At 67.3% G+C, this 15,847-nt stretch overlaps 2 protein-coding genes across 7 annotated transcripts; both read left to right on the top strand.

The window, feature by feature from the left end:
* The first annotated feature begins 281 nt into the window (after positions 1 to 281).
* MAPK11 (mitogen-activated protein kinase 11) lies at positions 282 to 6,997 on the top strand. Of its 2 annotated transcripts, none has more exons than XM_051839217.2 (12): positions 282 to 465; positions 2,005 to 2,134; positions 2,413 to 2,471; positions 2,556 to 2,640; positions 3,194 to 3,223; positions 3,306 to 3,353; positions 3,429 to 3,543; positions 3,892 to 3,963; positions 4,172 to 4,251; positions 4,790 to 4,868; positions 4,957 to 5,130; positions 5,358 to 6,997. In XM_051839217.2, the coding sequence occupies exons 1-12, from the start codon at positions 350 to 352 to the stop codon at positions 5,435 to 5,437; spliced, it is 1,068 nt and encodes a 355-aa protein (XP_051695177.1). In that variant the 5' UTR covers positions 282 to 349; the 3' UTR covers positions 5,438 to 6,997. The 2 variants fall into 2 exon arrangements, with proteins under 2 accessions (XP_051695177.1, XP_051695176.1); XM_051839216.2 differs by having other exon boundaries at positions 283 to 465; positions 2,556 to 2,667; positions 5,358 to 6,996.
* A 1,692-nt stretch (positions 6,998 to 8,689) lies between these two features.
* Positions 8,690 to 15,834, top strand: MAPK12 (mitogen-activated protein kinase 12). Of its 5 annotated transcripts, none has more exons than XM_070053090.1 (12): positions 8,690 to 8,863; positions 8,993 to 9,122; positions 11,481 to 11,539; positions 12,475 to 12,586; positions 12,674 to 12,703; positions 12,958 to 13,005; positions 13,416 to 13,530; positions 13,698 to 13,769; positions 13,867 to 13,946; positions 14,017 to 14,095; positions 14,175 to 14,348; positions 15,264 to 15,834. In XM_070053090.1, the coding sequence occupies exons 2-12, from the start codon at positions 9,108 to 9,110 to the stop codon at positions 15,341 to 15,343; spliced, it is 864 nt and encodes a 287-aa protein (XP_069909191.1). In that variant the 5' UTR covers positions 8,690 to 8,863; positions 8,993 to 9,107; the 3' UTR covers positions 15,344 to 15,834. The 5 variants fall into 5 exon arrangements, with proteins under 5 accessions (XP_069909191.1, XP_051695175.1, XP_069909190.1 ...); XM_070053089.1 differs by having other exon boundaries at positions 8,705 to 8,922; positions 13,867 to 13,895; XM_008251462.4 differs by having other exon boundaries at positions 8,707 to 8,922.
* Positions 15,835 to 15,847: the final 13 nt, after the last annotated feature.

Raw genomic sequence — 15,847 nt, 5'->3', positions numbered from 1 at the left:
CTTCCCGAAGAGGCAAAAAGTACGAGGGACCCGAGGGGACTCATCTGGGGCCGCTTCTTCCCGAGCCCTGGCCCCAGAGGCCCCCCGGGTCGCCGCTGTCCCTGGTGCTGACCGGCCGCGCCCGCGGGAGACCCCAGCAGGTGGTCCGGCGCCACAAAGGCCCGGCCCTCAACCCCCTTCCGTCCCGAGAGGAAGCGCTTCCCGAGCTCCGGGCCCGGATCCCGCCGCCGCCCCGGTTTCCGCTCGGCTCCGGGCGCCCCCGCCCCAGCCAGGAGCCCCGCGCGCGCCCCGCCCAGCGCCCCGCCCCGCGCCCCGCCGCCCTCAGCTGCGCGCGGCTCCGGCTCCGGACATGTCGGGGCCCCGCGCCGGCTTCTACCGGCAGGAGCTGAACAAGACGGTGTGGGAGGTGCCGCAGAGGCTGCAGGGGCTGCGCCCGGTGGGCTCCGGCGCCTACGGCTCGGTCTGGTAGGGGCGGGGCGCGGGGCGCGCTCGGGGCTGCGGGCGTGGGGAGGGGCCTCGGCCTGCCCCCGCCCCCGGGCCCTGCGCGGGCCGCGGCGATGCGTCGGGGTGAGGGCGTGCGAGAAGCGTGCCCGCCGCACGCCGCCCCCAGCGGGGCGGGGGTCGTCTTCCTGCCGCGCCCAGTCCCGGGATGGCGCGGCCGGCGGAGGCCGGGCGCCCCGGGGCCCTCGGCGTCTGCGCTCCCCTCGCAGTTCCTGGGTTAGGGGTCGCGCGGCTCAGGGTCCGGCGGATACCCCGCCCCCGCCCCGCGCCATTGTTTGAAAACGGAGGCTCGCAGCGTGGCCTCGGAGCCCCTTGCGGGTCCTGCCCACTCCTCGTTTTCCCAGGAGTCTCGGACTCCATCCTGAGCGGGGGACCTGACGCCCGATCCCCAGAGCGCAGGTTCCAGAGCCTGAACCCAAACAGACCACGGCGGCTTGTGGGGGGCGGGGGTGCCGATTGGGCCGCGGCCTTCGCTCCAGGACAGGAAAGCCGGACAGGGCGGTGACAGACCAGCGTTGTGTAGACAGGCTGCTCACAGGTGTGGACGCTGCCAGGTGCCCCCATGGCACCCGACGAGGTCGTCACTGGCCGCTGCTGGGTCCCAGTGGGGCCGGAGAGGCTGGGGACTGGTGGGCGGGCGTGGCTGCCCGCACCTGGGCGGATCTTTGCCTGTCCCCGCAGCCTGAGGCGGTCACCTCGGCCACTCCAGCACCGGGGCACCGTCTTCCGGCGTGTGTGAGTGACCAGAGGATATTGTGGCAGGAACCCAGGTGGACTCATGGCTGGGTCTGCACATCTGGGAGTTCCGGGGGTGTCAAGTCCCCACAGGGGGACCTGGGCTTTTCTGGGCTGCACCCCAACCCTCCATGTTTGCTGAGTTCCACTGCCAAGGAGGTGACTGCGCGGGTGCCCATTCCCTGTTGCTCAGCTAACCACACAGATGCAGTTGGGCCAAAGGATCTGCCACCTCCTCTCCAGCAGTGACTTGGATTTGCCCCTGTGGGTCACAACCTGGTGATGGGGGCACTGGGGGCCTGGTGAATTTTTCTCTGCCACTGGCACCCATGAGCGTCCCACACCGGGGGCAGTCAAGTCTGGGCTCACTGCGGGGCGGGTTCTGAGGGGAAGGGAAGGGGTGCGTGGGCGGGCGCATTGGCCAGAGAGCCGGCTGTGCAAAGGGCTCCAGACCTGCTCCCAGCTGAGCCCTGATCGTGACCGAGACTGCTGCACCTGCCGCCAGGCGAGGGGCTGCTGCCGAGGGGAGGGGCGTGGGGCTGGGCAAGGCCGGCCTCGCTGGGCATTCCCAGTGTCCACTTCCGGTTGCCAGTGATGCAGCACACACTTCTGGACCTGCCCAGTCCCGGGGTAGGGGGCACCCTCTGCCCTGGGAGTACCCAGGCCTCTCCCCGAGCCGGGGCCCAGCCTCAGGGGCTCCTCTGGATCTCGGGCGAGGAGGGGTTGGGCGCGGAGCTGGGGAGGCTGCCTCACTCGCCCGCCTTCCAGCTCAGCCTACGACGCCCGGCTGCGGCAGAAGGTGGCGGTGAAGAAGCTCTCGCGGCCCTTCCAGTCGCTGATCCACGCCCGCAGGACGTACCGGGAGCTGCGGCTGCTCAAGCACCTCAAGCATGAGAACGTGAGCGGGTGCTGGCCGGCGGGAGGGAGGGCCGGCGGGAGGGAGGGTGGGGGGAAGGACCGGTGGGAGGGAGGGTGGGGGGGAGGGCGGGGGGGGTGGGGAGGGCCGGCGGGGGGGGGAGGGCGGGGGGGGTGGGGAAGCCCGGTGGGGGGGAGGGCCGGCGGGAGGAGGGCCCCGGGCCCTGGGCCAATGGGAGGGAGGGCTGGCAGGAGGAGGGCTCTGGCCTGGGGCCGAGCCCTGCCCACCGCATGCTGCCCAGCTGCTTTCCTGCCTCCCAGGTCATCGGGCTTCTGGACGTCTTCACGCCAGCCACGTCCATCGAGGACTTCAGTGAAGTGTGAGTGCCTGGCGGCTAGAGGAGCACCTTCGGCCCACGGCAGTGGGGCTCCGGCCTGACCCCTGACCCCCTACCTTGCCCCAGGTACTTGGTGACCACCCTGATGGGCGCAGACCTGAACAACATCGTCAAGTGCCAGGCGCTGAGTGACGAACACGTCCAGTTCCTGGTATACCAGCTGCTGCGTGGGCTGAAGGTGGGGGTCTCTGGGCGTGGGCTAGAGGTGGGGTCTTAGGGCCTGGGCTGGAGGTGGGGTCTTAGGGCCTGGGCTGGAGGTGGTGGTCTTAGGGCCTGGGCTGCAGGCGGGGTCTTAGGGCCTGGGCTGGAGGTGGGGTCTTAGGGCCTGGACTGGAGGTGGGGGTCTTAGGGCCTGGGCTGGAGGTGGTGGTCTTAGGGCCTGGGCTGCAGGCGGGGTCTTAGGGCCTGGGCTGGAGGTGGGGTCTTAGGGCCTGGACTGGAGGTGGGGGTCTTAGGGCCTGGGCTGCAGGCGGGGTCTTAGGGCCTGGGCTGGAGGTGGGGGTCTTAGGGCCTGGGCTGCAGGCAGGGTCTTAGGGCCTGGACTGGAGGTGGGGGTCTTAGGGCCTGGGCTGTAGGCGGGGTCTTAGGGCCTGGACTGGAGGTGGGGGTCTTAGGGCCTGGGCTGCAGGCGGGGTCTTAGGGCCTGGGCTGGAGGTGGGGGTCCCTGGGCACATGGCCAATGCTCACCACCTCCCTCCCCGCAGTACATCCACTCTGCAGGGATCATCCACCGGGTAGGTGCAGCGTGGGCGACGGGCGGCGGGTGGGCTCAGGCGGGCGCTATCCCTGCGCTCAGGCCTCTGCCCGCCCACGCAGGACCTGAAACCCAGCAACGTGGCGGTGAATGAAGACTGCGAGCTCAGGGTGAGCGACTGGCGGGACTGGGCCGGGTGGGCTGTGGGGCGAGGAGGGGCCCTGAGCACCTCTCGGTCCCCCCAGATCCTAGACTTCGGACTGGCCCGCCAGGCTGACGAGGAGATGACCGGCTACGTGGCCACACGCTGGTACCGAGCCCCAGAGATCATGCTGAACTGGATGCACTACAACCAGACAGGTGCCGTCAGCCCTCACGCGGCCAGGCCGGCTGACCGGGCTCGCACCGGGGCCCCACCCGGGGCACGGGGATGGGAGTCGGCCCATGGCTGAGGGGCCTTGGGGGAGCCTTGCCCAGTCTTGGGGGACAGGCAGGGTCTGGGACCAGCATTCAAAAACAGACTTTCCAAGGGTCCCCGGGGCAGGTGTGTGCTGGGGTCTGAGCCACTTGCTCTCCCCACCCAACGTGGGTGTACAGAAGGAAGGGTTCGGCCTGGGTGTGACTGAGGGTCCGCTGGGCCGGCTCCTCCCCAGCCTCCAGAGGAGGGGCTGGGGTGGGCAGGCTGATAGCCTGCCCCTCCCCCAACAGTGGATATCTGGTCCGTGGGCTGTATCATGGCCGAGCTGCTGCAGGGGAAGGCTCTCTTCCCGGGAAGTGACTGTATCCTTGCCCGTGCGGCCTGCAGCGTCACGCTGCGGGGACCCCTCCTCCAGGGTGGGGGTGGGCTCTGGCTCTCCTCTGCCCTGGGCCGGGCCACCTCAGGCTTGGATCCTCAGCTGTCAGACAGAGGCTCTGGGTGGGGCCCCAAGATGGGGCTCTTGGGCCTGGGGGCGGTGGATGGCCAGTGGGTATTTCCTGAACAAGGCAGACATCGACCAGCTGAAGCGGATCATGGAGGTGGTGGGTACGCCCAGCCCTGAGGTTCTGGCCAAGATTTCCTCGGAGCACGTAAGTCCTGCCCAGCCTGCCCTCAGCCGCCCGCCGGGGAGCCCGGGGGACGGCGATGGCAGGGGTGAAAGTCACAGCCGCCCGCCGGGGAGCCCGGGGGACAGCGATGGCAGGGGTGAAAGTCACAGCCGCCCCGCCGGGGAGCCCGGGGGACGGCGATGGCAGGGGTGAAAGTCACAGCCGCCCCGCCGGGGAGCCCGGGGGACGGCGATGGCAGGGGTGAAAGTCACAGCCGCCCGCCGGGGAGCCCGGGGGACGGCGATGGCAGGGGTGAAAGTCACAGCCGCCCCGCCGGGGAGCCCGGGGGACGGCGATGGCAGGGGTGAAAGTCACAGCCGCGTGGGCAGTGGGGACGGGGGAGCTGCAAACCCAGCTCTTGCAGCCGTCAGGGCCGGGTGAGGAGGCAGAACCAGCCAGGCCTGTGGGGAGCAGCGTCTGCTCTGCCTGTGCCGCGCCCGGCCCTGCTGACTCCTTGCCTTGTTGGGGACGCAGGGCCCAGGGATGAGCGGCCCCTGCAGGCCCCTCTCATGTGCCCTAGGCCCGGACCTACATCCAGTCTCTGCCCCCCATGCCTCAGAAGGACCTCAGCAGCATCTTCCGCGGAGCCAACCCCCTGGGTGAGGACTGGCCCCGGGCCCAGGCTGGCTGCACCTCGAGTCCTGGAGCTGGAGCTGACAGCCCCTCCCCCTCCACCGGCCCGTGCAGCTATAGATCTCCTCGGGAGGATGCTGGTGCTGGACAGCGACCAGCGGGTCAGCGCCGCGGAGGCCCTGGCCCACGCCTACTTCAGCCAGTACCACGACCCCGACGATGAGCCGGTGGCCGAGCCCTATGATGAAAGCGTTGAGGCCAAGGAGCGCACAGTGGAGGAGTGGAAGGGTAGGCGTGGGGGGCTCAGGGCTCTGCATTCCTCCAGACACCGCAGGAAACATCCCACTTCCTCCCCAGAGTGGTCTGGGAGGGGACACAGCCCCCGCTGCACCGTGGAGCAGCTGGAGACGGGTGTGTGTGGCAGAGGGTGAGGGGCCTGGGCAGGGCAGCAGGTGCCTGATGGGGAAGGCGATGAGAGGAAGGCACAAACTCACTCTTCCCCCTTTGGCCCCCAGAGCTCACCTACCAGGAGGTTCTCAGCTTCAAGCCCCCGGAGTCACCACAGCCATCTGGTAGCCTGGACATTGAGCAGTGAGGTGCTGCCCTGCGGCCACCCTTGAACCCATGGTGGGGCTTGAACTCGCCCCCTCTCAACCCGCACACCTCTGTGTCCAGGCAGCCCTGACCCCCTGCTCTGGGATCCCTGACTTGAGGGCAGCCCACACACATGAATGCAGTGTGCATGTGTGCATGCCACGTGCAGGGGTCAGGCAGAAGCGTCCCTGGGCCTGCCTTCATTGTTCCACCTCCCAGCCACTGTCTCTCTTGGGACCTCACTGTCGGAGGGAGGCCTGGATACCACAGGGGTCCCACTGGGGAGTGTCTGTCTCCAGATTCCATAGGGGGAAGGCACACTAGGGACCCTGGAGACTCACAGGGAGGGTCTCTGTGGCCAGAGCTGCTCGGCCTGGTGGTGGGGGCCGCCCTGAGACCCAGGGTCTGAGAGCTGAGGCAGGCCAGTACCCCACCAGGCTGGGCAGTCTCCACTGGGGTGGACAGTTGGTGGCAGGGCAGGGACAACTTCCCAGTGTCAAGTCCGAAAAGCTGGCCGGACCCTTGCGTTTCCCTGTGCACATGCATGTGGGCACGCGTGTGAGTGTGTGCTCCAGGTATTCACACGTCAGGGCATGTGTAGGTCTGTGCTGGTGCATGTGACCCTGTGGTGCCCAAGAGCCAGGGGTCGTGTCCAGCAGGACCTCGAGTTGGGGTGGCTGTGCCATTGCCTCCCTCCCCCCGGTTCCTGACACCACCCGTGATGCTGAGGCCCAGCTCTGCAGGGTCCGTGGGCCCAGGGTGGCCAAGCGCGCAAAAGCGGGCGTCCTCCTGGGGCCTGGGGTACCCGAGGCAGGGCAACGAGCCAGCTGGGAGCTGACGGAGCCAGACTGCAGACTGGAGGAAGCCAAGGTGGACAGCACACGAGCGTGTGGACTCGGCCCCAGACACCCCCGCCCCTGGACCTTGGCCCACAGCCGAGGAGCCGCTGCCCTCTCTACCTCTGCCCCTGATTGTGGTCCTGAAGCCAGACACAGGGGGCCCCGGGGTGTGGGTCAGCCGCCGTCCTCCCTTCTCCCAGGATGGAGCTGACCACGTGGCCTCTGGGACAGGGCCCAGCTCGGCTGTGCTGGGAGGGGGGGGTCCCTCGTGGAGACGGGCCCGTTGCCCCCAGGGACCAGGGAGGTCTGGATGTGAAGTGCCTGCACCAGGGGTGCGCAATAAAGAAGTTCCTCTGTGCTCAGCTTGTTCCCAGGCTCCAGCCCCACTGCCCCTGGTGTCCCTGCTGCCCAGAGGGGGTGGCTGACCCGGTCCCTCAGGCCCCCAGTCAGACCAGCAGTCACCTCCTGGTGGCCTTCTTGTCCCCTGGAGGGTCCGAGAACCCAGGGATCCCAGGGGAGGAGGCCGCTGGGCAACACATGGCACCAGGCTTGGCTGCAACCTTGGCTCTGGCCCACCTGGAGCTTCCCCTTGCTCGGTGGTCGGGAAGGCTGCCTAGGGCAGTTGGGTATCTCTGGGAGCAAAGGCCTGTCCTTCCCCAGGGGCCGGGCAGCAGGATGGCCACACATGGACCTCCACACAGGGGCCTGGTCCCTGCTTGGTGCTCCTAGCTGTCGCTCCCCATCTTCGTGGAGGAACGACACAGGACCCTGCGCTGTTCTTTCGTCTGCTCGGCCCTCCCCGGGTTTGCTGCTGGTTCTTCCCGGGTTGGCTACCGTCCCTTCCACCTCCGTGGAAGGGCGGTTCCCCCTGCCACATTCCCCACTTCCGCGGGGGAGCGGCACACCGCCGGCCGGCTCTCTCGGGGGCTGCACAGGTGTTCCTTCAGATAGATGTTCCCCTTAGATGTTCCTGGTGCATGCCGTCTCTCTCCTCCTTTATAGTCCTCCTCCGCCAATCCCAACTCGGCTGCCCACACGCCGAGTACGCTGCTCTCCTCCAATCAGGAGCAGGATCAGCTCCTGGAGGTCATCACTCAAGTTGGCAAGAGGCAGCTGCGTAGAAGCTGTTGCCTCCTCTCCCAGCGCCATATTGTGGGAGAGCAGATGCATAGAATAAGTCTTAATTCCAGTAACTCAGTCCAGTCCGGGTTGCTCCCCACACTAGCGGCCCACGAGTGGGCAGTCTGCTCTTGCCCTGGGCTTTCGGGAATTGGACCTCCAGAGGCCTGGTCAGTATGATGGCCACTGCTGGGGGAGCCCTGGAGACCAGGAGGGACCATGTCCATCATTTGGGGTAAGAGCTGGGGCGGGGCTTGTGACACACCCACCTCCAGAGCCTGCTGTGGCATGGGGCCCTGCTAGGCCCTGGGCCCTCATGAAGGGCGGGGGCTTCTTGGGTCAGGCAGGTGGAAAACAAGGGGAAGCCGTGGCTGGAGTGCCACACACTGCCCCTGCCCAGTGCTCACAGCTGGTGAGTGCTCCAGCCCCCCTGCCATGAAGCCCAGGTGCAAAGCAGCTGGATGGACAGGGCATGGAGGTGGGGCAGGGACCCTGGCCCTGGCCCAGATTTTCTCGGGAGGGGGCTTCACCCATGGGGGCAGGCCCACCTTCCTGGAGAGAGGGCAGTGCGGTTCATCCGGGATTCAGGACACACTGGCGGATGCCTGGAGCAGGCACCCCACCTGCAGCCGTGCTAGAAGGGGAGCTGGGCGTGCCCCTCTGGCTGCCAGGTTGGGAGGCTGGGGTCTGCAGGCACAGGGCTGGGCGCTGGGCGTGCCGTGTGACCTTCAGGAGGGGGGAACCAACCTCTCCCCGTGGAAGGAGGGATGCGGGCAAGACACAATGTAAAATGTGGGGGCTACTGCCTGCAGTGCTGGCGTCCATGTGAGCACCACATGGGAGACCGGGAAGAGGCTCCTGGCTCCTGCCTTCGGATAGGCTCAGCTCCTGCAGTTGAGGCCATCTGGGGAGTGAAGCAGAAGATGGAAGATTCTCTCTCTGCCTTCCCTTCTGTAACACTGCCTTTCAAATAAATACATCTTTAAGGTGCACTGTGGGGCGCTGAACTTTCGGGGACTGATGGATGGTAATGTGGGCACCCTGGGAGTGGGGTGGGGATCTGGACACCCGCGTGAGATGCGGCCTGGCCCAGGGGACGGGGACGAAGGGCTGGGCGGAGGTAACGGAAGGGCAGGTGGATAGCGACCTTGGATGAGCCCAGCGCCCCGGGAGGACCGCGCTGGGGCCGAGGGCCGGCGCTCCCCTCCCCCCAGCCTTGCTCCCTCCCCGGGCGGCGGCCGCTTCGGGTTTCCGGAGGGGCCGGAGGGCGGGCGGGGGCGTCACGTGTGCGTGGCCCTGGGGCCGGTTGGTCCGCGAGCGGGGGAGGGGCCGCGTGCTGCCGGGGCTGGCCGGGGTCGGCGGGCTGCGGGGCCGGAGGGCGCGCGGAGCCTCGCCGGCCCGCGATGAGCTCGCCGCCACCGGCCCGCAAGGGCTTTTACCGCCAGGAGGTGACCAAGACCGCCTGGGAGGTGCGCGCTGTGTACCAGGACCTGCAGCCCGTGGGCTCGGGCGCCTACGGCGCCGTGTGGTGAGCGCGGGCCGCGGGATGGGCGGGGGTCGGCAGGCCTGGCCTCCCCGCTAAGCGGTGCGCCCCGCAGCTCGGCAGTGGACAGCCGCACGGGCGCCAAGGTGGCCATCAAGAAGCTGTACCGTCCCTTCCAGTCGGAGCTGTTCGCCAAGCGTGCCTACCGCGAGCTGCGCCTGCTCCAGCACATGCGCCACGAGAACGTGAGGACGCGGGGTCCCGCCTCCCGGCCGAGGGGCCCTCCCACCGGCCTCCAGTCCCCGCTGCAGGGGAGGGGCAGCGCAGTCCCTCTGTGGGGGACACCCTTTCCCTTCCGCCCAGCGTCTGACTGCCTGCTGGTTCCGCAGCTGGTTTCTCTGCCGGGGACCGGGCTCTGTCCAGGCCTCGGCCCCGTGCTGGGGAGCGGGTGCTGGGGCGGGGTGTCGGGTAGGGGTTCCTGTTTCCAGGGACCGCCCTCCTTTGGTCCCAGTGCCGTTCTCCAGCGCCCACTCTGCTCCAGGCAGGCAGGGGCCATGGGCAAGGCCATCCCCGGGGAGGGTGGGGTCTCCGGTAGGAGCAATGGCTCAGGGAGCTGGTGTCTGCAGAGCTGAGGGCTGGAGGCCATTGCGAGGACATCACACATCCTCCTGGGGGCATCTTTTCCCATCCTTCCCCTGGCTCCCCACACATGGCTGCCCCAGGTGTCTCCCAGGGCCACTGCTGGCTGCTAGGAGCTCCTTCTGCCAGGGGGAGTTCTCGCTCCTCCACCCGGGTTCCCTGGGGCCCAGAGTTCTGTCCCCTCCCATCCATGCCACACTGTCTCAGCCCCTGGGGTGGGCCCAGTCTCAGGGCCATGGTCTGGGTGGATGTTCTGGTCTCCCAGGTCCCTGGAGCTGCCAGACCCTGGGAGAAGGACTCCTCGTGTCCAGCAGCAAACCTGGGTGTCGGCCACTGACGCTCTCGGAGGCCCTTTGTTCTCCTCAACTGCCACCTCGCCCCTGGCCAGGGCTCACCCCTTTCTGCGTGAAACCCACTGGGGGTGGACACCAATCCCACGAGGCAGCCTCTTGGACCGCAGGTCTTAGCCAGCTTCTCACCCACACTCGCATTCATGCTCACCCACCACCCCCTGTGCTGCCTGGGCTCTGGGCTTCAGTCACCACCCATCTCCGATCCCCTGTGCTGCAGCCCCAGGCCAGAGGGTCCTGCCATCCTGGGGGCTTCCTGAGCTGCTTGCGGCTGGGCAGCTCTGCCTGCGGGAGCCCCGTTCTCCCACGAGGAAGCCGAGTGCCTTGCTCAGGGGAGGAAGGAGCTGCCGTGGGTCCCAGTCCTGCCTCCCTTGACCCCCTCCTGTGGTCTCTCCGGGCCACTTCCCTCGATTCAGCCCTGGCCCCCTACTCTGGGCTGTGATCTACTTACATGGCACAGAAGTCCCTGTCCATCCGATAGCCCCCACAAGAGTGCCCCCAGGTCTTCACATCTGTGGTCACCTCCGTGAGCCCACCTGTCCCCAGGCCCTGCTCCACATGTCCCACACTATTCCCTTCTGCCCACAACTCTGGTGCTGGTGGCTGCTGTGGGCAGCCACCTGTCCATCCACCTATATTCTTTTTTTTTTTTTTTCAAGATTGTTTATTTGAAAGAATTACGGAGAAAGAGAGAGCTTCCATCTGCTGGCTCCCTCCCCATATGGCTGCAATGGCCAGGGCGGGGCCAGGAGCTTCATCTGGGTCTCCCACGTGGATGCAGAGTATCCAAGCACTTGGGCCATCTTCTGCTGCTTTCCCAGGCGCATTAGCAGGGAGCAGGATCGGAAGTGGAGCAGCCTGGACTTGAACTGGTGCCCATATGGGAAGCTGGTGCTGCAGGTGGAGGCTTAACCCACCATGCCACAGCGCCAGCCCCTCAGTCTGTTCTTGCCTCACTCCCACCTGTCCTTGCCCCACAGCCAGGGGGATGTGTTCTGTACCCCACCCTGGTTTACACTCTTCAGTGGTGGTTCTCAGGATCAGAGCCACACCTGCACCTGTCGGTTCCTCCCTGCCCTGGCCTCACCTGGTCTCCTTCCCTGTGTCCCTACTCTCCTTGTGCTGTGCCACCTTGCCCGTGGCCCTGCCCGCCGGGTCCAGCGTCCCCACCCTGGCTGCTTGCATGTGCAGTCGACACCTGTTTGCTGTCCTTGCCGCCTCACGGGGCCTCTGCAGGACCAGGTCTGGCTGTCCCTGTGTTGCCCGCCTGGGTTGCACCGGCAGAGGCAATGGCTCTGGGAAGGGCCTCTTGGGTATCTGTCCCCATCCTGGTCCTGTGGGCTGCTTGGTTGGGAAGAGGAAGGGGGGAGGAAGGCCGAGGGGCTGGGAGCCCTCTGGGTGGTTCAGAGCCAGCACAGACTTGAGGCTGCCCCTCCCCCAGAGCATCCCAGCTGTCACCACCCAAAAATAACCGTGCATGGGTGAAGGTGCCAGGGCTGAGCCAGTGGGGAGACGAGGCCAGCTGCGGGGGGGTCCTGCCCACTGTGCGGCACCACCGAGCCCTTGCATCCTCTGCTGCACCCTCCCCCACCTGGCGCTCTGGCTCTCCCCCAGGTGATCGGCCTGCTGGACGTGTTCACCCCAGACGAGACCCTGGACGACTTCACAGACTTGTGAGTGCTGGCTGGGCTGGCCGGGCAGGCCAGTAGGGCACTGGCTGGCTCCTGGGCACCAGCGTTAGGTTCTGGGTCGGCAGGGGGCCTTTCCCCACAGCCATGGTGACGGGCGCTGGGATACACCCTGTTCACTCTGTGTCCGGACCCAGGCCACTCCACACCCCCTCCCAACATGTTCCTGGGACCCTTGGGCACTGGAACACCCAGACACAGCCCGGGCCTCCTCCTCCCTCCACCCGCAGCACCTGGGCCATCGCCGGTGCTGGAGGTGTGAACCCTGTTAACAGGCTGGTCCCGTGCTCTGGCCCCAGGCACCAGGCGTGTGGCCTGTAACTGGAGCTGCTGACCTTTGCCGGTGGGTGGAGGAGAGGTGGCAGGGAGCGGCCATCCCGGCCTAGCACTGACCAGGCTGCTTCCGGCTCACGTTGTTCTCAGCTGGGAGCAGGGCCAGGCCTGCGGAGGGCTGCGGAGGGCAGCGGGCTCCCTGTTGCCTGACATGCCAAGGGTGGGTCCCCGAGGCCTCAGCGTCTCCTGGGGTGCTAAGTGGTGACTTCCCTCCCTCGGCCTGCCCAGCCCACCCCTCTGGCCACCACCCATCTCGTCCTTCCCCGGCCCCTGTGTGTGAAGCTTCCTGCCCCCTTGTCTTCAACACTGTGCCTTTTAGACGAGAAATCAGGAGCCCCACAGTGGGTGACATTCAGGGTAGGCTGGGTGGGATGTCTGGGGGGAGGCGGGGTCATTGCTGGGAGCGACAGGGAGGTCGGGGAAGAGAGGACTCGACCGAAGCCAGCGGGGACCAGGTGCTGAGGGTCACCTTCTGAGGGGCATCTGTCGGGCAGAGTCCTCCAGGTCTGAGCCTGAGCCCATCGGGTGGGACCCCCGGCTCCAGGGCCCGGCCCTGGCGGGTGACTGCATCCCAGCCCCACTTCCAGTTACCTGGTGATGCCGTTCATGGGCACCGACCTGGGCAAGCTCATGAAGCACGAGAAGCTGAGTGAGGACCGCATCCAGTTCCTGGTGTACCAGATGCTGAAGGGGCTGAAGGTGGGGCACCCGGGCAGAGCAGGGCGGGGAGGCTCTGTGGCCCTGAGGCCCTGGGACGCTGACCCCTGCTGACCCCTCTGTCTGCAGTACATCCACGCTGCTGGCGTCATCCACAGGGTGAGTCCTGGCTACGGCCTCCAGAGGGGCCCAGTCCCGTCTCCACTGCTCACCCGTGAGGGGGTGCGGTGGGCTTGGCGTGGTGCACACGACACCCCATGCATTGCTGCTGGGAACGTGTCCTGGGGACCCAGGCACCTCTGCTCTCCTGGACGGGCTGCAAGGGCCAGGGAGGCTGGGTCGGGCCTGGCGGCCCCTGTGTGGGTGCCGTCCAACGTCGGGCCTCGCAGTGGCCACCTGTCCTCTGCCTGCAGGACCTGAAGCCCGGCAACCTGGCAGTGAATGAGGACTGTGAGCTGAAGGTGCGAGGGCCAGGGGCCTGGGGGGGGGGGCTCCCTCACCATCTGCCCCCAGCCTGGCACCTGGGCAGGGGCTGAGCAGCTAGCTGGTGGGCGAATGGGCCCTGGGTGGTCCCTGAGGGGGTGGCATCGGGCACGACGCCCCCATACCTGCGTCAGGGCGAGCGTGGGAGGTGTTCCCAGTCCCCATGCCTGACCCAGGGCGGGGCTGAGGAGGCCTCCAGGAAGACGGGCAGGGGTTGGCAGAGCAGGGAGAGGAGTCCAGGGCCAGAGCTCCCGGGTACTCCCAGGGAGGGACCCTGGGGTGGTGCTTGCTGCCTTGGGCCCAGCCCCCTGGGGGTCTCCCGGACCATGGCTGGCCTGTGCATCCCTTAGGGGTCCTCTTAGTCCCATCTCTCTGATTCTTCCCACAGATCCTGGACTTTGGCCTGGCCAGGCAGGCTGACAGTGAGATGACTGGCTATGTGGTGACCCGGTGGTACCGGGCCCCCGAGGTCATCCTGAACTGGATGCACTACACACAGACAGGTAAGAGGCCACCCAGGGACACGGGGGCCTCCCAGACCACACCGCTTCGCTCCATGGTGGAGGCCCCGCCCCCCAAAAGCTGTGTGTTCTGGCGGAGCCGGGTGAGGGCGTGGGCCTGTGCTACAGCCCCTTCCTCCACCCCGGGTGCTGATGGGGTCTCGTCTCAGTGGACATCTGGTCGGTGGGCTGCATCATGGCGGAGATGATTACGGGGAAGACGCTGTTCAAGGGCAGTGACCGTATCCTCAGTCGTGGGCTGCCTGGCGGGCGGGGCCGGAGGAGGTGGGTGTGGCTCCTGCTCCCTGTCCCCTGTCGTGCTCCTGAACCCCAGTGCAGACCTGGACCAGCTGAAGGAGATCATGAAGGTGACAGGGACGCCTCCGGCCGACTTCGTGCAAAAGCTGCGGAGCGCTGATGTCCGTATGGAGCTGGGCGGGTGAGGCCAGCTGGCCTGGGGGCTGCCCCTCACCCTGTCTTCCCTGGCAGGCCAAGCAGTACATGCAGGGCCTCCCCGAGTGTGAGAGGAAGGACTTTGCCTCCGTGGTGACCAACGCAAGCCCTCTGGGTAGGGCGGGGGGCAGCGGGGCGGTCTCGGGGCTGGGGCGCAGGCCCGCCTCTGCCGGCCTGACCCGCTGCCCCTCCAGCCGTGAACCTCCTGGAGAAGATGCTGGTGCTGGACGGGGACCAGCGGGTGACAGCGGCCGAGGCGCTGGCCCACCCCTACTTCGAGTCCCTGCACGACACGGAGGACGAGCCCACAGCCCAGAAGTACGACGACTCCTTTGATGACGTGGACCGCACCCTGGACGAGTGGAAGCGTGAGTTGTGCTCCGTGGGGCCTGTGTGGGGCCCGGCAGGTGGCCCGGCACACGGCCCCGGGAACCGCGAGGCGTGGCTCTGAGCTCAGGGCAGCGGCGCCCACTGAGCCGCTCCTGCCCCCTGTTGCCCAGGCCAGAGACCTGGCCATCCTGGAGGTCCCTCCACACACACTGTCCAAGGGTCTCCTGCTCACAGCGGTCCAAATTGTTCCCGCCTCTCCTGCCCCACGTCAGGACCCAGCCCATCTGGAGGCCGTGTCCCGCCGCCACGATAAAGTCCGCCCCAGGCAGCCCCTTGGGCCTCACCCCTGACACCACCCTCGCCTGTACCCTTCAGCTGTCCTCTGCACTGTGGGCCCCTCCCCTCTGGGACTGGCCACGCCGGCCGGTGCACGCCTGGCCTCCCTGCAAGGCAGCGCTGAGGCAGTGCTCCAGCAGGGATGGCCTGGTGTCTGCAGAACCAGTTGGCAGCACCGGGCGCGGTAGGGGGGTGTGCCGCCCAGTCCTGGGCAGATCCGGGTCCTGGGTCTCGCGCGCCCGGGGGGAAGGGGCTGTGGGGCTCGGGGTGCCCTGGCACCCTTCTGTTGTGTGCTCAGGAGTTCAGTTTTGTACGATTCAAGTTCCTGCTGCTGGAAAGACAACTTGAAAACCACAGGCCGCAGCCCCTCCCTGTGGTTCCCCCCACAGGCTGTGGCTGGGAGCTTTTGCTTTCACAATGGATCGTGGTAGATACAGGTCCCGTCTGTGGCCGAAGCCGTGGTCAGGAACGCCTGTGCCCTGAGAAAGTCCACTTTGCAGCAGTGGCCTTGCCTCATGGGCTGGGCCCAGCCAGGGCGGGGGGAGGGGCTTCTGCAGCAGCACCCTGTGTGTGTGGGCCCAAGCTCACTGCCTCCTGTTGTCTCTCGCCCTCCCCAGGTGTCACTTACAAAGAGGTGCTCAGCTTCAAGCCTCCCAGGCAGCTGGGGGCCAGGGTCTCCAAGGAGACGGCCCTGTGAAGACCTCTGGGGGGTGGCGGGGACACCCTGGGTACCACCTTGACCTTCAGAGCATTGACTTGGAGGCTGAGCAGCCCCCCTCGATCCACGGATCCCTCTCCCTGCGGCCTGTTCCTCCGCACCTGGGTGCACACCTTAGCCAGCCTTGGAGGAGCACCTGAACTCTAAAGCCAGACAGGACCCCTGCCCGTCCTGGGGCTGGCCTCTGACCCCCGGAGCTGTGTGCCTGCCCCCCAGCCCCCGCAGGGTGGAGCAGGAAGCTGCGGAGCTGGCCGGAGTCAGGGCCCAGTCCTGGGCTCTGATCTGAGGCCCAGCTCCTGAGGAGCAGGAATGGAGGGGGGGTGCGGAGTTGCCAACTCAGGGACATCATCTCTCCCGGGTGTGGGGGAGCATCCGTGGCCTCTCCTGACCCCTCCCCCCAGCCTGGAATGTAAATCAGCCACTTGGTGCACCCAGGTGGCCGGAAAGAAATAAACATTTTTAGGTCTCCAGTCTGGCTGTGCA

The sequence above is a fragment of the Oryctolagus cuniculus genome, chromosome 11 (assembly GCF_964237555.1).
Source record: "Oryctolagus cuniculus chromosome 11, mOryCun1.1, whole genome shotgun sequence".
Classification (NCBI taxonomy): domain Eukaryota; kingdom Metazoa; phylum Chordata; class Mammalia; order Lagomorpha; family Leporidae; genus Oryctolagus; species Oryctolagus cuniculus.
Note: the sequence above shows the minus strand (reverse complement) of the source record. Positions and strands in the feature narration are given on the sequence as shown.

Bases quoted from the DNA above. Each gene is read 5' to 3' on its own strand.
- MAPK11 (XM_051839216.2), top strand. From the start codon at position 350: ATGTCGGGGCCCCGCGCCGGCTTCTACCGGCAGGAGCTGAACAAGACG. The intron at 2,472-2,555 runs GTGAGTGCCTGG...ACCTTGCCCCAG, and splicing joins ATCGAGGACTTCAGTGAAGT to GTACTTGGTGACCACCCTGA. The intron at 4,252-4,789 runs GTAAGTCCTGCC...CATGTGCCCTAG, and splicing joins CCAAGATTTCCTCGGAGCAC to GCCCGGACCTACATCCAGTC.
- MAPK12 (XM_051839214.2), top strand. From the start codon at position 8,798: ATGAGCTCGCCGCCACCGGCCCGCAAGGGCTTTTACCGCCAGGAGGTG. The intron at 9,123-11,480 runs GTGAGGACGCGG...GCTCTCCCCCAG, and splicing joins AGCACATGCGCCACGAGAAC to GTGATCGGCCTGCTGGACGT. The intron at 13,770-13,866 runs GTATCCTCAGTC...ACCCCAGTGCAG, and splicing joins GCTGTTCAAGGGCAGTGACC to ACCTGGACCAGCTGAAGGAG.